At 53.2% G+C, this 18,598-nt stretch overlaps 3 protein-coding genes across 3 annotated transcripts; all 3 read right to left on the minus strand.

Annotated features, from left to right (window-relative positions):
- Window positions 1-1,596: 1,596 nt before the first annotated feature.
- BO86DRAFT_315836 (SKIP/SNW domain-containing protein) lies at window positions 1,597-3,524 on the minus strand (the record flags this gene model as incomplete). Its single annotated transcript, XM_025668107.1, has 3 exons — window positions 1,597-1,770; window positions 1,827-3,284; window positions 3,378-3,524. The coding sequence occupies 3 exons, from the start codon at window positions 3,522-3,524 to the stop codon at window positions 1,597-1,599; spliced, it is 1,779 nt and encodes a 592-aa protein (XP_025526475.1).
- Window positions 3,525-4,105: 581 nt separating this feature from the next.
- On the minus strand, window positions 4,106-6,626 carry BO86DRAFT_315672 (J domain-containing protein; the record flags this gene model as incomplete). The annotated part of the gene is made up of 3 exons (XM_025668102.1): window positions 4,106-5,578; window positions 5,654-5,995; window positions 6,093-6,626. The coding sequence occupies 3 exons, from the start codon at window positions 6,624-6,626 to the stop codon at window positions 4,106-4,108; spliced, it is 2,349 nt and encodes a 782-aa protein (XP_025526476.1).
- Window positions 6,627-7,641: 1,015 nt separating this feature from the next.
- On the minus strand, window positions 7,642-11,125 carry BO86DRAFT_124192 (Zn(II)2Cys6 transcription factor). The gene is made up of 5 exons (XM_025666045.1): window positions 11,062-11,125; window positions 10,762-10,998; window positions 9,861-10,713; window positions 8,873-9,791; window positions 7,642-8,808 (listed from the first exon to the last, which is right to left on the minus strand). The coding sequence occupies exons 2-5, from the start codon at window positions 10,790-10,792 to the stop codon at window positions 7,771-7,773; spliced, it is 2,841 nt and encodes a 946-aa protein (XP_025526477.1). The 5' UTR covers window positions 10,793-10,998; window positions 11,062-11,125; the 3' UTR covers window positions 7,642-7,770.
- Between the last annotated feature and the right edge of the window lie 7,473 nt (window positions 11,126-18,598).

Here is an 18,598-nt window from a genome sequence, read left to right on the forward strand (position 1 = left end):
AAAATCCCGGGGGATAATGGTACAGTACTTTGCGACGGACGTCCTGTCTGTCTGTTTCCGTCTACCCCTCTACAAGGGAGGGGAAGGTAAGAAGTACCGTGCAGTTAGCCTCCGCACTAGGCATCGACATACATCCACCTACCTACCTACATACGGCATGATTGCGGGATTCTCGCCACGGACTACCTCTGAGTACTGAGTACTGAGTATCGTACCTAGACACCGGCGTGTGTCCCTTGTAACTGACAGATAAGAATAGCAAGATCATCACCGCCACCGCCACCACCACCACCACCACCACACAAAACCAGTAAATAGCCTCCAGCAAGCATCATACCGCTGAACCATTCAAAGCACAAGAGTATCCCATGATACCTTCCTCGAGATCGTGTGCACCACAAACCCAGTCCCTAGTACCCCAACCCACAGTACACCACATAGCTAGCTAGCTCCCTCCAAACAAGTCACAAGTACAAGTACAACCCCCTCCCTCCCCACACACACACTCACACTCACCCTACGATATCAACATGGACAGGGTAACCCACCAAAGAACCCAACCAAATGACAAGACACAAAAAACCACTTGACCACGACCCACACGCAACCAACCACACCCACCCTTCCTTATACAAAGCCATACAAAGCTTTAAAATCACGAATAATCACGCAAGTATAAAGAAAACGAACCCACCAGTACAGCTACCAGCTAGTAGTCCCTGGCAGTATCCCCACAACCCCAACCCACTGCACCCTCATAACCTCTCCCGAATCGGAAACACATCGAACTATAGCAATACGCAAACCCAAGAATCCAAGAATCCTGTTTCTCGCCATGATCGAGATCGGGTGACTTTTTTCTGGCTTCTGGCGGTCTGCTACAGCAGAATTGGGCATTGCGTTTACGCCAGACCATATCATACCAAGGCAGAAAGAAAAGAAAAGTATCGATGAGGTGGGTGGGCTTGAGGCCTGTCGACTGGATCGACGGATGGGATAGTAGGCGGATGCCTGTCTAGATTCAAGGTGTTGAGGGAAGGAACCTGAATGAATGAGGAAGGCCCATGTCAACTCGGGCTCGGTTGAAACAAGCTATTGCAGCAGTACAATCAATGGATAAGCGGAGTCGGGAGGGCATGGATATGGGTGTATCAGGGATACTCTCGATGCTATCTATGATATGCAATACCCTGGTCCGTGACTGCAGCACGGATCCTAGGGTGAAGAGTGAAGAGGGGAAAGGGAAGGGGGGAGGGGCAGGTTTCCGATTGAATGAATGCATGCATGGCGTAGCCTACTTCCAGTGTCCAGTCCACCCATACATGGGATAACCAACCACGAGAAAAGTCAGACAGAGTACGTTAGGCAGAGAGGAATCACCAGGGTGGTGCAGTGTACAGTAATGTATGTATTCTTTTGGTCTCAATCTTTAAAAAATAGCCCCCGCAGAACTGGCATACCTACCTAGCACGCAAATCCTTCCTACCTGGAACAAAAACAGCTCAACGCCCGCAATGCATAGCACAAATTCCGAAAGCCACAAGGTACGGTACAGTCACCACCAAATAAACAAGGTATCTTATTCCCACGGCACCATTAATCGTCATCCACCCGGGCACGTTTCGAGCCACGCTCGGAACGATCGACTTCCTCGAGTCCGTAGCGCTTCTGGCCCGATGATCCCGCGCCTCCCGTGACGTCGGCGATCATGCTGTCGATACCGAAGGGGTCCGTCGTGTCCTTTTCGAACTGCACGGGACCATCGCGAGCCTAGTCGAGACAATTAGCACTTTGAGCTTGGTTACGACCAACGGGGGCAAACTCACCTCCGCCAATTCAGCACCCTTGAAACCCTCCTTAGCGCGGCCCAGAACCTCGAACCGGCTCGACTTCTGGATCTTGCTCATCTCCTCGCCCGCGCCCTCCCCCTCCTCGTCGTCATCCAGCTGCGCACGGGGCCGGTAGATGCTGTTGATGGCGTCCTGCGCGGCGAACAGCGGCTTGTCGTAGGGGTTGTCCTCGTTGAACCCGGAGCTCATGCCACTCGTCTGGTTGAACAGCCGCGAGTCGTACATGGCCTCGGACGACTGCGTCGGCTTGGCCAGGCCCAGCGCCACCTTCTCCGAAATGTCCCGGTTCTGCTCGCGCGCCATCATCTGGATGCGCCGCTCCGTGCCCATGCGCGACTGCCGCAGCTGCCGCTCCGCCTCCTGCCGCCGCTCGCGCCGCATCTGCTCCCGCTGCCGGGCCGCCCGCTCGTCCTCGTCCTCCCCGCCACTCGGCGTGCCGGACCGATCCGAATACCGCGACGGGCTGCGGCTGACACTGCGGGCGGACGGCGACCGCGAGTAGTCCCGCGGACGACGACTGCCGCCGCCCGCTCTCTCGTCGCGGGCCTTCTGCGCCAACGCGCGCAGATGCTCCTCCTTCTGGGCCTTCTCCTTCTCCGCCAACTTCTGCTGCATCTGGGCGCGCAGCCGCACCTCCTCCCGCGCGTGCCGGTCGGCCGTGAACAGCGCCTCGGCGAACTGGGCGAACTTATCGTTGATCGTGACATCCTGCAACCCGCGACCATCGGCGGCCAAGCGCTTATCCAACGGCACGGTATAACCCTTGGGATTCTTCCAATTCGACACGGGCGGGGGAATCTTCCAGGCCTCCTGATCCTCGGCGGTCAACTTGCGGGGCGGGGAGTGCATGATCGGCGGCGGGGGCGAGGGCGGGCCCCGGGGAATCTTCTTGTGCTTGAACTTGGGCGGCTCCATGGGATCCTGCTGGCGCTCGACGATCTTCATGATGCGGTCGTTCTTGCGCGAGGTATCGCCCATTTGGTTGTTGGCGGGCGTGTAGCGCACGAAGGTGGGCTCGGCGCGGCGGCCCCCGCGCACGTTCTTGGGCTTCTGCGCCGACACTGCCCCTTCCACCAGACTGGCCAGCGCGGTCTTGGTCTTCTCCATCTGCGCCGCCACCTCCTCCTCCGACGGCCGGTCCAGCGACACCTCGCCCATGTCGACCCGCTGCCGCAGCGGGATCAGGTCCTTGAACGAGGCGTGCACGATCCGCTGGTCGCCGTGGCCCCGCCGCGCGATCGCGTCGTACTTCACCTTCCCCTCCGCGTCCACCTGCACCGCCAGCGCGTTCGACGTCGACGCCGTCCCCTTGCGGCCCATGTCCAGCGGGTACTGCGCCACCAGGATCTCCGGGAACGCGCCGCCGTCGCCGAAGTCCTCGGGGGCCCGCGGCCGCCATCCGGCGCGGTTCTGATAGGGGGGAGGTCCGGTTCTCTAGACAACCAATAGAGCAATTAGTATTATATCCGCGGAGTAAAGTGTAGGTAGGCAGGGCGGGTCGAGCAGAAGGGTGTGGTGGAAACTCACCCGGAGCACAATCTGGGATTCATCGAGTTGGCCGGGGCCGACGACCCGGGGGCCACGGGGCTGCGCGTGTTGTGGGAGCTCCTCCTCCTCGCCGGTGTATTTCGGCTTCGGAAGAGCCTTGAAAAGCCCCTCCGCTATGGACGCCATCGTGGTAGGGGGTTCGAGATGATGATGACTGAGGGGATGGATGGGGGGAAACGGGGTTCAGAGGTTGACTGCGTTTCGAGCTCGTCGGGATGGGAAGTTTGGCGGGCGGCGGAATTGCGTCGACGGTCACGTGGTCGCAGGGCGGTGGCCACCTTGGATTTTACTCGATACAGTATTACTTTAACTACTTACTTCACTCTCCCCTTGACACCTGAAGTTGCGGGCTGAGTACGTCATCTGTTATCTTCAACTACATCTTTGCGGCCAGTAGCTCAGTGTCAAGATTATCTATGTCTCTAATTGAGTAGGGATTAATAGTTAAAATGCCCAAGACAGAGCATTATCCGGATCTCCACTTATACGCTCTATAGTACAGTACATCAAAATCTTAGATCATCGCCAGGAAAAAAGTTATCGATGAGAGGGGAATCACTTCGCAGATCTATCATACACAGACAGCCATCATGGAACATACCCATACGCATCATGGATGACCTGATGTCGGTGGGTCACGTTTCCATTACAGAGTTAGAAAGTATGAAATGAACACAACAAACAACAAAAAGGCCTAATGGCCTCGCTTACAGCATATGCGATCGCATGGGGCAGGCAACGCCTTCCTTATCACCCGCTTCCACATAATGTTCCTTGCCGTGGTACGTGTACCAGATCTTCAAGGTCTTGGGCTGGAGAGGTGCAGGGTCGTAGAACCCGAGGATGTGGAACTTGGCCGTGTTCTTGGGGATCACCAACTGACCGTTGTCGACCAGCGCCATGACCGGAACAGTGACATCGGCCACGTCAGGTTCCCTCTCGCTGCCATCGCTCCGCTTCTTCTTGGGGTAGTGGCCGTATTCGGCCCGGGTGATCACCAAGCCATCGTGCGCGGCCTCCCGGTCACGACGCCGCTGCACCTGGTCCATCATCAGCTGGATCGCCTGCTGGCTCTCTTCCCTCTTCGTGGGGACCAGCTTCTTGAGCTGCTTCTGTCGTCGGGCGATCACCCGACGGTGCTTCCTCCGCTCCCTCGGACGGATAAACCCGAATTCCAGCGCGCAGTATGCGACCCAGGGAAGCAGGACCGCCACAGCAGCGGCATCAGCGTTGGCCGCTTCGAAGGAGCACACCGTAATGGGCAGTCTGATTTTCTGCCCCAGTCTGCTCCAGGAAATGGTCATAACCAGGCCATTCGACGATTGGACACCAACGCCCAGCCCCATGCGGGCCAGGTCACCAACCCGACGGGTTCCCTCGATATGCCACTCAAGCGACAGGTCGAAACCGACCATGCTCTCGATGCCGACCCTCACGGACCGTGGTTCATTCTCTTGAGGTAGGCGATAATGTCCCTCCGAGCTCCATTGGGAAAGTGATGCATCGGTGGACGGCTTGCCAGAGAAGATGTTGCGGGAGTAGTTGAAGGACAGACCACCCATCTGCGGGCTGACTGCGACTCCTGCCTGCCACGCTTCGGCAGCACGGTGGTTTTTGCGGTGTTGAGAGCGGACATCCTCAAACTCGACGTCCTCGTCCAACTCGCCGTCATCCTCATCATCGTCAATACTAGCCATGTACTTGGTCGTCGGCTGAGACAAGAGACATAATTGGAATTGGCTCAGTTGTCCTGGGATAGAGAGGAGGTGCTTGAAGTCATCTTGAATCTCGTAACTTGGACTGAGGAGCTGGCGGAACCAAACGGGCCAGACGAGCGTTCCACTGTTCAAGCTGGCAAACACATGTTTCTGCTCGCCAATCTGCTTCGACAGCCGAACGCCCATTATCGGCGGAGCAGCCCAAACCGGCCGTTGAAACACCGTGTTCAGCACCAGCCGGAAAGGCCTCGTCCCGCGGACGAGGGTGAAAGGTTTCGCCCAGTTGACATCGAGCTCTGGGATTGGGAGCACCGAAGCATTCACCGACAGGCCCGAGTACTGAAGGAACGACAGGGCAGGCTTGCCCAGGATGCCCTTGGAGCCGGACAGGTCTCCGAAGGCGCGAAATACGCCCACACCCAGTTGCAATTCTTTGGTCGAGATGACCAAGGGGACAGGAACCTAAACCATCAATCAGTGAGTACTTCTCGTCACCCCTCTCGTCTTGAACGCTCGAACAGAAACAGGAGAGATTACCTCCACAGCCTCCGGCTCCTGATCTTCGATCTGAACCTGCAACTTCTGCGTCAAATGACGAATCTTGCCCGAGATCCCGGCATTGATAACCATCTCCGGTCCATCCTCCAGCGAGCCCAGGTCATTCCGCGGGGCCGCACCGTCCTCTTTCTCGTTGTCATCATAATCATCCTCCGTCTCATCCTCACCCGCAACATTCCTCCATGTCGGCAACGGCGCCTTAAAGGCAAACGCCACGCCAAACTTGGACAATTTCGGATCCGGGACATTAAGATAGACCTCCCCGGCATCCCTGTCAATGGTGATGGTATTCGAAGCGTCCACGCCGAGTGTAAACGTCCCCTAGCCACAGTCACAACACACGTCAGTGAAACCAGTCAACCCAGTCCCCCTCCCCCAAAATGTCCATAATAAAAAGAAAGGAAAAGAAGAACCATACCTTCCCCTCCACCAAGGAATTCACCGCCCTCCGCTCCCTCGCCTTCATCCTCTCCAAAAACCACCGCCGAAACTCCTCGGGACTCTTCGCCTTCAACCCCACCCGCCACTCCGCCGCCCTCCCCCCACTTCCAGGGGTAGCAGCAGCAGCAGCAACGCGCTCCGCCTCGCCAAACTCCTCCCGCACCGCCTCCGCCCCCAGCAGATCGTACACCACGCGCTTCCGCGCGTCGATCAGCGTCTCGTAGGCCTCGCGGATCCGCTCGAAGTGCCGCTTGGCCGCCTCGGCCAGTTGCGCCGGCTGCTTGTCCGGGTGGAACGAGAGGGTGAGCGTGCGGTAGGCGGAGCGGATCTGGGCGTCGGTCGGGGGCGGCTGCCGGCGCAGGTTGAGGAGGGTGTAGTAGTCGGGTTCGTGGGCGTTATCGTCGTCGTCGACGTCCCAAGCGCTGAGGAGGGTGGTGGAGGATGAGGGGTCGAGGAGGTCGTAGTCTTCTTCATCGTCGTCGTCGTCGTCGCCATCGTTGCGGTTGTTCATAGCCGGTCGTGGGCGGGATTCTTGGTGGTGCGGTAAGAAGGCGTCACTGGAGTCCTCCGGGTCGATGGCCCTGGTTGTGGACATCTTTTTTTTTTTCTTTTTCTTTTCTTTTCCTTTTCCTTTTCCTTTCCCTCTCCCGTTGCTGCCGTATGAGACGGTAGGTAGGTAGATATGCAGGCAGGCAGGCAGGTAGGCAGGTAGACAGTTGTCGTGTTTCGGGAATTCGCTGTGGTCAGGCTACCAGGATTCACTCGTGAGTGTCCTTGCTGGGGAGTTTTCTCTTCCGCGCGCTTCTTTTCTATTCCCTCTGAAGCTACCCTTAGGGAGATTCCGTCCCAATCCCTTGCGTAGGGGGATTCAAAATATGTCAGATAAGAAGGCCCAAGTACTGCAGTGGTCAAGGGTTTGATTTGAGGTATGGGGTATGAAGTGTGGCCGTTGACGATTCTGCGCAAAGGGCGACTGGGTCGAACGGCAAAGACGCGCGCCGGAATGGGCAAGAAGCTGGCTGGCTGGCTGGACCGGACCGACCGAACGGAGGGGCGGAAAGAGCGGGGAAACCAATCTAAGGGTAAAGAAAGTCCGTCGGCGGAACTGGAGGACAGGCTTGCTTAATTACATCCCTCCTCTTTGGAAAGACAGTCTCATTCTATCACTTCGCTGAGCAGCAAGTGGATTGACTATGACGCTGGTTTGTCTGTGGAAATTGACCACTGACTGCATTTACAACGGATGTGCTGGCTTGCTGCAGGGCACAGGTGGTCGTCAGTCAACCGTTTCAATGACGTTGGAAGAAACAGCCTCGGCGGTGAGGACATGCAACTACAACTACAACTACAACTACAACTACAATAAAGATGATTGCTCACAATTTAAATTGATTTGACTCCAGGAATCCAGAGGCCAATTACTCATATGTATATCCATTGACTCACCCAATTCTGTCATATGCTTCATGAAGACTCAAATGTATATCTGTACAGTACAATCATCCACTGGCGGGTCGAGAAAAACCACCCCAGAACAAAAGTCAAAACAAGCCTCCCGGGTATATGATGTGTCAAAATCAAGAACAACAAAATGGCCGTGCTTTTGTTATTACATGCCTTAAAATGCAATGTCAAACAACCTTCCGAAAACAGTATCAGCTTTTGGTGTCTCCAACCCAGAGAATGGTTTCGGCCGCAAAAGGGCCATTGCCAGCACCGAGAGCACTGAGCAATCCCTCATATGGCAATGCTCCATACATAAGATCCTCGTCCGTCGATGGCTCTGCATGCTTTTGCAGCACATTGCGAGCCTTGCTATCCAGAGACGCGCTCCTGCTCAGGAAGGCCACTTTACCCTCGGTGTGCGTCGGGTTCTCTAGGCATGCGCTCAAGGTGTCAAGCCGCTCTTGGATCAAGGTAGCTAGCGCCAGGGTACTGCCCCAGAACCGTGCCAGCTCTTTGACTGCCTCAAGACCACCGTGGATGAGAGCAATACATTCGCGCAGCTCGACCAACCGGCCTGCTGCACTGATAACATCAATCGCAGACAAAATCACATAGCCCAGAAACGGATTCAAGATTGCCCCCTTCGCCGAAGTTGGTTCCATGAGAATCCGGGTCGGTTCGTACTCGGTTGCGGATTGAACCAGTGCTTTGGCCATGCGAAGAATATCAGCCGCATGGGTTCTGGCGGCGTGGATATGCTGGCTCACCACCTCCGCGCGAATGCTCTGGTGACGGGCATGTCGGTTCAGCTTCATCAATGTAGCATGATAGACCATATGGATTGACATAAACGCGTCTGCTTTCTTGGTACGGATGCTCCGTTCCAGATTCACGGCCGTGAATGTAAGATGGTCCGGAAGCCTTGCAATCCATTCCTTAGCGCGCCGGGCCACTGTCGAGTAGAATTGCTCGAAGTGTTCGCCATATACTTCCGTCGGAATCAACGACAACCGGAAGACATGGTCCGATACTTCTCCCCACAGCGACATGATCTCGATCAGGAGTGCCATGGCGCTCATCCCGGAAATGTCGTTGTTTGAAGAAGGATTCTGGTTCAAGAAACTTTGAAAGTAAGGTACGGTGGTATATTCTTGTGCTTCGAAAATCTCTTCGCGGCAAGGAAGTCGAAGGTAGGCGGACTGGGGGGAGATGGTGACGGGTGACGGGGCATAAACGCAGGTGGTACGCTGAATCACACCAACACAATTAGCCGCGAAATAGACAGATGCAAGGGCTGGCTTGGATACTCACGTCCTTGATGAATGCAACCCAGAACGTCCGTCTGCGACACTCAATCAAAGCCTGTGGATGCAGTCCATACTCACAGGCCTGGTTTTGATCCACAATGACTCCCCCTGCTTCGACATTATAACGAAGCCCACATACTGTGCGGACGGCCGCCCCAGCAGCGTCCCACGATTTCACCAGGGCTCCGATGGCGTAGTACCACATGCTCAAAATGAGATGGCTCTGGGCAAGCTGCAAAGACAGACTGTGTCTGCCATGCTCCACAGCGTATCGAGCTGTGCTTGCGTACTTCCTCATCGCCATCATCCTATCAGGACGATCAGAGAAGACCGATCCTAATGCCATCATCGCGTAGAGAAGCATGTTGTCTTCCAACGATTTGGTATGGCTCGCCCTTAGCCACAGCAGAAATCGGTTTCGTGGAAAGATGTAGTACAGTCGGTCGTTCACGTAGGTGAAATAGCTTTCGATGTAATGCACCGTAAGTTCCGGATCGGCCTCGTAAGGATCTGTATTCCAGTCGCTCACAAGTGGATCTTGAGAGTTCATATCCTTCATCTCTCTCAACACATCCGCATAGTCCGGAGACACAAACGAAGACACGCTGACTGTGTTTCTGGGTGTATCTTCCGCCCCCGAGGATGCTCGGCCGAAGCTGTACGCTTTCGGTCGAAACTGTGGCTCGTAGTCCATCACGTCTTGGGTTGTGTCAACGGCCGAGGGGGTGATTATGGATGCTTCGGACTTGGGAGATAGCGAATTCGTGCCTGGGAGGGATACGGAGCTCTCGGATGCCCGCATCGTCGAGTATGAGGGCTGAGGTGAGGCACCATAGGTGTAACTACCCCCAGAGTAGCCCTCTTGTGAATCGTATTTGCCCATGAGGTGCGCCGTTTTGAGTGCCGCTCGATGGCCACGAGGTCTAGCAAGATGTCCGGTCAGCAGCTGCAGGTTTGGGCGGTTCTCAGAAGCGATGTCAACACCGACTTACGCGCTCTCGAATCTGCAGACTCTCCCAGACTTCTGGCATTGGTCGCATTTTGGGAGATTTGGCTGGCATTTGATCTTCTTCTCCCTGCAAGTCAGACAAGCCTGTGCCAGTCTCTTCCTCGGTTTGCCGGCTTTTGTGATTCCCCAGTTTGCATTCACTGGAACACCATCAATAAGCTTTGGGCAGTGCGACCCATCCGCATAGATATAACACAATCCTTCTCCGTCGATGTATTTCTCGTCCACCACGTGTGGCCGTACATTGCTCCCTGAGGATCGATTAGCCGAGGCCATGTCGGATGCGGTTTCTGATGGGGAATAATCCCCGCCATATTCCTTATCCTGGGGTTTGAAGCCAGAATATGAGAAAGGAGTTGCGTGAATGGGTTGTCCGGACGAACTAGTAGACGCTGTGTGTATAGACCCTTCACGTCCGAATCCAGTGTTAGTCGAGATGTGAGACAACGGCGGCAGGCTTCGACTCTGCGATGCGACCGCCTCAGGAAAAGCCCGAGGGCTCTCGTGAATGCTAGGTCGCGGTAGATGTTCATTATGATGGCGAGGGATTGGTGAGCCTGTACTACCAGTGGGAGGGGTATAAACCCCAAATCTGTGGGCGTGATACGGAGACGATGGCCGGCTCGAATGAGCACTGGGCGTCAGTAACTGACTCACAGGCGGCAGTTGCTCCTTCGGCCCCAGCTGTGGCCCCGAAAGACTTGGCCGCCCCGAGGCTATCTCGCCAGGTTCGCGGTTCTCTGTTTGATTGCGCTGGCGCAGGAAGGGGTCCGTCCCGATCTGTAAGGGTGCGGACGTACGTGGAGGCGGGAGCTGGTATGGATGGGCTCCAGAGCCTGGCACATTAGCTGAATGCACGAATTCAATATTCATCGGTGACCTACTCCCAAAAGGACCAGTCGAGTGATCCGACATGATGTTGGCTCTCTGGTTCTGGACGCAGAGAGACTTGGCTATGGAGAGAACCAATGCCACGAGACAGAAGAACTCTCCGATGCGATGGCTCTCAGAGCTTATAGATACTAATTGCTAGACAGGATTTGATCTGTCCAGCAAGGGAAAACTGTTGATCGGTGTGGTCGAAATTGCCCAGAAGTGCGATCAAGGCAATTTGCCAAGCACTGGAGACCATTTAGCCATCTCCATCTTCAAGATTGCTGAAGCGGGCGGGTTCATCGACTCACACTGGTACCGTGACTGTTGACGTCCCCAACTGACAGAACAAGTGGGGTAACCGAACAGTAGTCGGATGCTTCTGGGGCGTAGGTTGGAAACTGCGAGCACGTTGAATGCGACTCAGGTATGGAACATTGGCAGTGAGATTGTAAGGAGCTCGTTCGTTTGTCCGGTAGGAGGATGCCACGCTATCGGATGGAACAGCAGGAGTTTCGCAACAAGAGAGCCAAGTCCGCACCACGTGCGCTCACTTGGATACTTCCATTCACTGCGTGATGATGGAATCGGGGAAATTTGCAGCTAAAGACCAACAGTCATGTTGTAGATGACCATGAAGCACTGTCAGTTTGTGAGAACTCTCCATACCAAGAACGCAGCGGGGAGATCTAGATTGTTGTCGTTGAGAAATTGATGATGGTAAAAGTACCACTTGTTATGGCAGATCTTATGCGTCGGATTATAGGTGAAAGTGAGCAGGGGACCGAGATGGAGCTTTTTTTTTTGAGTGAGGTTGTTTTTCAGCCCAAGAATAGCCAAGTCAAGTAGATCGTTGGGAGATGATGACAGAGGAAGAAAGAGGTTGGGGGCGAAACAGTGTTGTGCGGTTGCAGATGGACGGCGAAACACACCCAGACACACACACACACACATCAACTCAACTCCCACGGCGGACCGAAGAAGGAAGGCAGGGCCGTCTGCTGGCAGTCAAAGACCAGTTGGTCTCCGTGCCTCAGTGGGACAATCCTTCCAAGTTCTTATTGATTAACAACCACCTACTAGGTAAGTAGTAGGCAGGGCAGGGCAGGCAGGGCACCACTCCACAAGATCCAGCAATCGTGAGAGGGAAAAAGAAGGCTTAGTTGTGCTCTTCTCGAATTACCAGGCTGCTCCAACGCGGACCGTCGACCCGTGCAAGACGTCAAAAGGCAGGCAAGTGTCAACTTGGCTCCAAGTTGGCCGGGAGGTTACTGCCACTAACGAATCAGATCGGGCCCGAAGTAGAGGGGCTGAGGTGCTGCTACTCTATATTGCGGCAGTGCCTCTTGAAATAGACCCAGTGATGAAACAAGATCCCCTTTGTTAGATCGGTCCTCAAAAAAAAAAATCAAAAACGAGCAGAGATCGTGGGGAGGTAGTGATGCACAATTATGCACTGTGAGCAATGATGCAATGGAAGGGAGAAGGAAAGGAAATAAGAGGAAATGAACTAGCACCAGCAGCAGCAGTGACAGCAGTGACAGCAGCCTTCAAGTTTGATTCACAAGGCATATGATAATGAAGATGCCATGCACACACACAAACCACCCCCAGGGAACCCAGATGAGGTGTGAGCAGAGGGAAAAGGGAGAGAGGAAAAAGAAGAGGGTACGGTAAGACTAATAACAGTTATGACCGAAGCTCCTTCTTCCTGGTAGTCAATAGTATTGGAAGTCTTGGATCCTCGTCTCCTCACCTTCCTAAACCCATCTGGCAATTGCACTGAGAAAAGCTACCATAGCACATACATACAGTAAGTACTGTACTCTGTACACTGGAGGCAATTTGTGACTGATCCAGATTGAATTTCACACCGGCAATTACGGCTTCAACAGGGGAGGAGGGGGGAAAGTAGGGCATATGCTATTATTATGACAGTGAGTACCGAAAGGCACGGGGTAACCCGTACCGGTCAACTCAGTTTGGTATCCATCCATGCTTCGGATTTCTTCCTACATACACCACACACTGTCTCTCGCTCTCTCTGGCTATTTAGAACTGTCTCACCTCAATGGTATTTTGTTTGACTTTTCGGCACTTAGTGAATCTCCGTCTTCGGGTGAACTTCGCTCCCGCTCCACCATGACGCCTAAATCATTGGCGTTCCGCGGATACACGGACGCTGATGGGACAATCGATATAGCCAACGGGGAGAGGGGAGGGGGGCAAAGGGGAAAGCCTGGACCGAAGATGGAGGAGATACAGAGTCAGACAGAGAGCAGAGCCTGAGAGGGACCAGGAGAACAGGCACGAGCATCGACCCTTCATCATCGCCCCTCCCCCCCCCCCTCCCTCCGATCGAATCATGCCACGGAAACCATCATGGATGGGGAGAATTAGGATTTAGACTTTTATCCAACTGGGTATCAGATATCGTCAGCGCGCCCCTCTTAGGCTCTTACAGAGTTACTACTTACTACGGTCCCTCTCTCCCCGGGATCCCTTCTTGTTCTGTGCATTGGCTTAGGGCTTGTTGCCAGCGCGCTCTCTTGTTTTTACCCTGTCGGGCTGGCTCTGGTGATAATTAGGTTTCCCTACCGGCGCCCCGCAAGAGGATCCTCTCGGAAGAGATCCAGCTCTCTGCAACCTTTCGATTCCCGTTAGTCATGATTGCGGCGCTCGAGACTCCGAGACCCAAGCAAGAAATAATCTTTCCTTTTTTGCTTCTTGTTCTTCTCTTATTCATTTATTTTTTTTTTCGGGACGGCAGTTGGCGATAACCTTAGTTTGGCTTGGTCTGGACAATGCGTCCCTATTCATGACCTACCGTAGTACGTAGTAGTTTAGTGGTAGGATTCTGCAAAATGACTTGACTACTGGGAGATCTGCCGGTGGATGCCGTCCAAGCGATGACCATGTTTTGTCTTGTTATTAGTTCAATGTTGTGAGCCGCCTCTCGAAAAGCACACTGGCTCAAACCGAGGTATACTCTCAGTGGCTGTCGCCTCATGAATAAGGAACTGATTTCCTCCGGGCCTGCGATCTTCCTCTCGCGACAAATTAACTCAAAAGAGAATAAATTGCGAACCGGAGCAACACGGAGCCAACACGAGGGGGAATCCTCGCGAGCGGCTAATCAAAGTAGCATTGATTTGCATGGAGTATCACTCGTTGTCTTGACCTTTGGTAAGGACACAGCAGAAGACGGAGATGAGCAGCGAAAATAGAGTAATCGGGGGTAAAAAAGGAAAGCAAACTCACTGAGCCAACCAGTGATCCAGCCAGCCAGCCAGCCAGCCAGCCAGCAAGGATCAAAATGGGCAAATCCCCGGACGAAAAGACCGTTTTCCCATTCTTACCATGCCGACACAGTTTCGGCCGGGCTGTTCAAACTCGGACGAAGTCTCCAAGGGCTAACTAACAACTACCGTTTAGGGGAGGGAACCACCGCGGTTCCACCAGCTTATCGTCTGTTTAGCAGCAGGGCCGGGATGCGGTCGGATTTTCCGTAAAGTGGAGCAGGGCCAGTCTCCCAGCACTGAGCGGACCCATGCAGATGGCATGGCCCTTGTCCGTTATGGCCGGTTAAAACGGAGACCAAGAGCCCAGAAGCAACAAGGGTTGGCATCAAGTCCCCTTGCCCCAAATGATAATCTAGAAGACGACGAGAAGGAATCCGACGAAATAGAGCCAAGAATTCCCCAGGCAGAGGCACAGAGCATTTGTCTCTGATCCTTCCTTGTAGCTATCGAGGATCGTTAAGCTGTTATTCGTGGGGGTCTCGACACTAAGTGGACTCTGGCGCGCACCCGGAAAACCGTCGCAAAAAAGAGGGTCTCCCAGAAGACTGCCCGGGCGGTTGGTGGAATTGTGGCGGCTCTAATTGATTTTAATTTCGGTTTTCCTTTTAGTTTTGATTTATTGTCATTCATACGAGAAACGAAAAGGACTCAGTTCAGTTGTGCAGTGATTTGTTCGTACCTAGAATTGCAAGTGGTCGGAGTGACTAACGATTCTCAGCATAGGGGCGATTCAAGCTTGCGGTTAAGAATACGCCTCAACTCACGATGGGCAGCTCCTTTAACGGTTTGGGGGAGGGGAGGAGCCCCCCTCTCCGGAGGCGGGTTTCTCTCAAGTTTGGCGATCACATAGATCTGCACCGTCACTTCGGCGTTAGAACAATAATGACGGAGGGAAAGGAGAGGAAAGGTGGGAGGCAGAATTGATAGTAACGGAGATGTTGCCGGATTGAACCTTGTGCCAAAAAAGAAGTCAGACCAGGCACCGTGGACAAAGTTTGGTCAGAGAAAACTTGGAAGATCGGGAATGATTCCCAGTGGAAGAGTTTTCCCCTGGAGAAAACACTTCGATTTCATGGTAAAACCTGTCGAATGCCTGAGAACCCAGGCGGAAATGTTCAATGGAGAGTCGACTTACCCTCTAGAGAAAACCATGAATCATCGTAACTACCGCCGGAGAGACTATCTGGCAACTACAATCGACTGTTGAAACATTGAAACTGTTGTCCGAGCCTCCGAGGTCCGATTGTCCCTTTCTTCTCTCACCCCCACCTTTCTATAGCTACTCCAATTGTCCAGCACAAGCTCGGAAATGACACATTGAAAGGCTTCCTTTCTAGATGAACTTAATCGAGTGCTCGTGTCTCAGCAATGGAATCATCACATCAATGTTAACAACTTCTCCAATTTCTTCACAAGTAAAATTCCTGCACGGGAGTAGGACGAGGACGAGGACGAGGTAAACACTGATCAGCAATTATGGTCGACGTGACCTGTCCGACTCCAAGCGACAGGGAACTAACTGCCTCTCGGGAACTTAACAAACGGTTAACTTCCCGGTTCGATCCCTCGGGATTTGGGCGAGCACAAACCCACTTTCTGGAGTTGTCTCTGCCCTGATGGTGGATTTGGACGGGGGGAGAAGTGGCCCCTAGGTTTCTGCACTCACTCCTGACTCGTGCGGGTAAAGGTCGGGGGAACTGCCGCTACGACGACTTTGTACAGTCTGGTTGACCAGACCATGTCAAGCTTCATGCACATGCATAACTCTCTCTCCGTCCTGGTGATGCAAAACTTAAACTGCTTTTTCTCGACTGTTGGCCATCGCGACGTAACCCAGGCACACTAGAAAGGATCATTACTTCCAGTTCACATATGCAAGACTCGCCGTCAATCAGGCTCGTCGGTCACGTGAGGATAGGATGCTTGGCTTGACGGTACTTCTACTCCGTACTGCGTACATCATGGGCAGTACAAGAAACGCGGAATTGCATCTCAGGATTACTACCTTTTGGGGTAGTTATGATCGAGTTGAGGAGTTTTGTGTGAGGAAACCAGCTGATTTGCTTCGGTTCTCCTTACCAACGGGGCTGTAGCAATTCTGGTCGAATTGATATTCAACCCAGTAGGTATTTTCTCCGGGCACCCCAAACCGGTAATTGGGGTTATTGTCCCGTGCTCAAGATTTCGTAAGTGGTCAATGGCTGGTTGGCTAAGGGGATAGTGGAAAAAAGGGAAGGTTTGAGGACCGGCCCGGTTCGAGGCGAAGTACACACACACACACTCGCAGTAGTTCATAAGTTGTGCAGGTTGGGGTCATAGAACCCATACTAAGTAGTTATGAGGGAGACTTATGATTCAACAAAGCTTCTGGCCAAGTCTTCTCCCTTCGCTATGAAGACTTGCACTGCACTGATTTGCTTTCATCCCTCAGCCCTTTTCTCATCCAATCCGGCGCTAGGAAGATCCTATCGGAGGCGCACCAGTCTCGGAGATGGACTCCGTTAACCGTAGTAACCGTTCGGGTTACTCTCCCGGGAGGTTCAAACTAGTCGGCCAAGATGTTCCTGATCCCCTCCATACTCATCTCCCTATATTGGATCATCAACTGGTGGTAGTGCGCGCACCATGTCCCTGTTCCCTATAGTACGACCCCAACAGCCGCAGCGGGCAACAGCAACAGGGATGATCTAGTTTTAGCAAATAAGACGGAGGGTGGCGAAGGCCACTGGCGTCTGTGACTAGATCGACGTCCGGTCGACTCGGTCGGAGCATACCGGTGCGGTGCTAGGCTGTTCTGAGTGTAGGGCTTTGTGGCGCCTATACCAAGCGGTCCAAGATAGATTTGGTGCGCAGCCGCGGAGATGAGGTTGAATTCTCGAGCTCTCTCAAGGCCAGTATCATATATTGCTCACTTAATCAATCTCCCTCCCCCCTCCATCCCTGTCATTCCCAATCCTATCTTAGAACGATACCGTGGTATCGGCGTTTAATATCCCTCCCGTTTGTCGCGTTGGGCTGGGCTGGGCTGGGGAAGCGCGGATACTGCCTCCCGCGCCTAGGCCAGGGCGGGATCGCACGGCAAACGCGAACAGAATCAGGGAGTGAACTCCGAAGTGTACACGCGTTCGAGATGATTTGTGTGTGAGTTCAAAAAATTAACAAGCGACGGCCAGGCCAATTTTTTTTTTTTTTTTTTTTTTTTTTTTTTTTTTTTTTTTTTTTACTTTTGCACAGCGAAGCGAGATCCCAGGGATGATCTATCAATTCTCATAGTTCAAGTGACGTCCCGAGAGCCTCGCGAATCTCACTAGGGAAGGTTGACGCGTAGACTAGACTATTATCCGAGCACCTGGGCCTTTGCTTGCTCCTCGCTTTCCATCCAACGGTCCAATCTCTCCAACCCATCTCGACCAAAGAAAAGTTAAAAACAATTTCGGTATATGCTCGGGAAAATTCGAGATCCGATCGATAATCGCGCCAATAAACAGGGTTGGCTGCGGCATTTTTTCCAATTTTGGAGTTCGGCATATGAAAGGAAATTGGATGGCACCAACTTTACTCTTAAGTCTATATGCCAGCCAATATGGAGGTGCAGACAGACTAGTCTAGCGGACGCCCTAGGTTGTACGGTATGTCTGTTCGTTCCTGCGGCTTGAAGAAGAGAAACTAGCTTGTGCAATCTCTTTACCGGGCGAGATCGTATGATGGTTCATGGATGTATAGTTACAGCACACGATAACTCAGATTCCATCCTTCTTGCTCGCTGGAATGGCAGGACCGCTCAACCGGTTGGGGGAGATATTGTGGGCTATTCCAATTCCCTTCGTTGTCTCGGGATGCGATTTCCGTTAGGTTTATTAAGCGGGAGGCGGCGAACCGCGGACTCCGTGGAGTTTTGGTTCTCCAACTTCATGTCCGTGTAGAATGTAGATTGTATAATTGTCACAGTTGTCATAAAATCATATCTTCTAACCAAATATTCACAGGTTTATGCTCGCATGTTATATTATCGCCCTCGTTGACAATTCAATGGCGAATCCACAGACATAAACTTTTTGGGCATGATTTGTATATTCTACAACAAGAGCCCCCGTTGCAGCCACGGGATATGCTTCATCGACCAAAGGTAAAATGATAGCACGTCAAAGCCTCTACACAGGTGTTAGCATTACCTTAACCCGGCATCAAATTGCATGCAACCAAAGTAATTCCCTATCCTGACACCCGAAGCAGAAGACAACAAACCCAACATCGGCCCTAAACCCCGAACCATTCACACCAAGCCAACACCCGTACTACACATAATACTTCACAGAGCATGGATCAAGATTCTTCGGATTGACACCCCGCCTCCAGACTCCAAGACGATTGGAGGCCCAATTTGCCGAAGCAAAATTAGCCAGGGGAAAAACAAAACCCATCCACCGAGTATGTAGTTTTGGAAACATGCATGAAACTTGATGGCCCTCGGAACCGCGGCTGATATTTCCTTTCCCTTCTGCCTCAAATGCTTTACACTTACAATCAATCCCTCGAACACCGTGTC

This window comes from Aspergillus japonicus (assembly GCF_003184785.1).
Source record: "Aspergillus japonicus CBS 114.51 unplaced genomic scaffold BO86scaffold_33, whole genome shotgun sequence".
NCBI lineage: Eukaryota > Fungi > Ascomycota > Eurotiomycetes > Eurotiales > Aspergillaceae > Aspergillus > Aspergillus japonicus.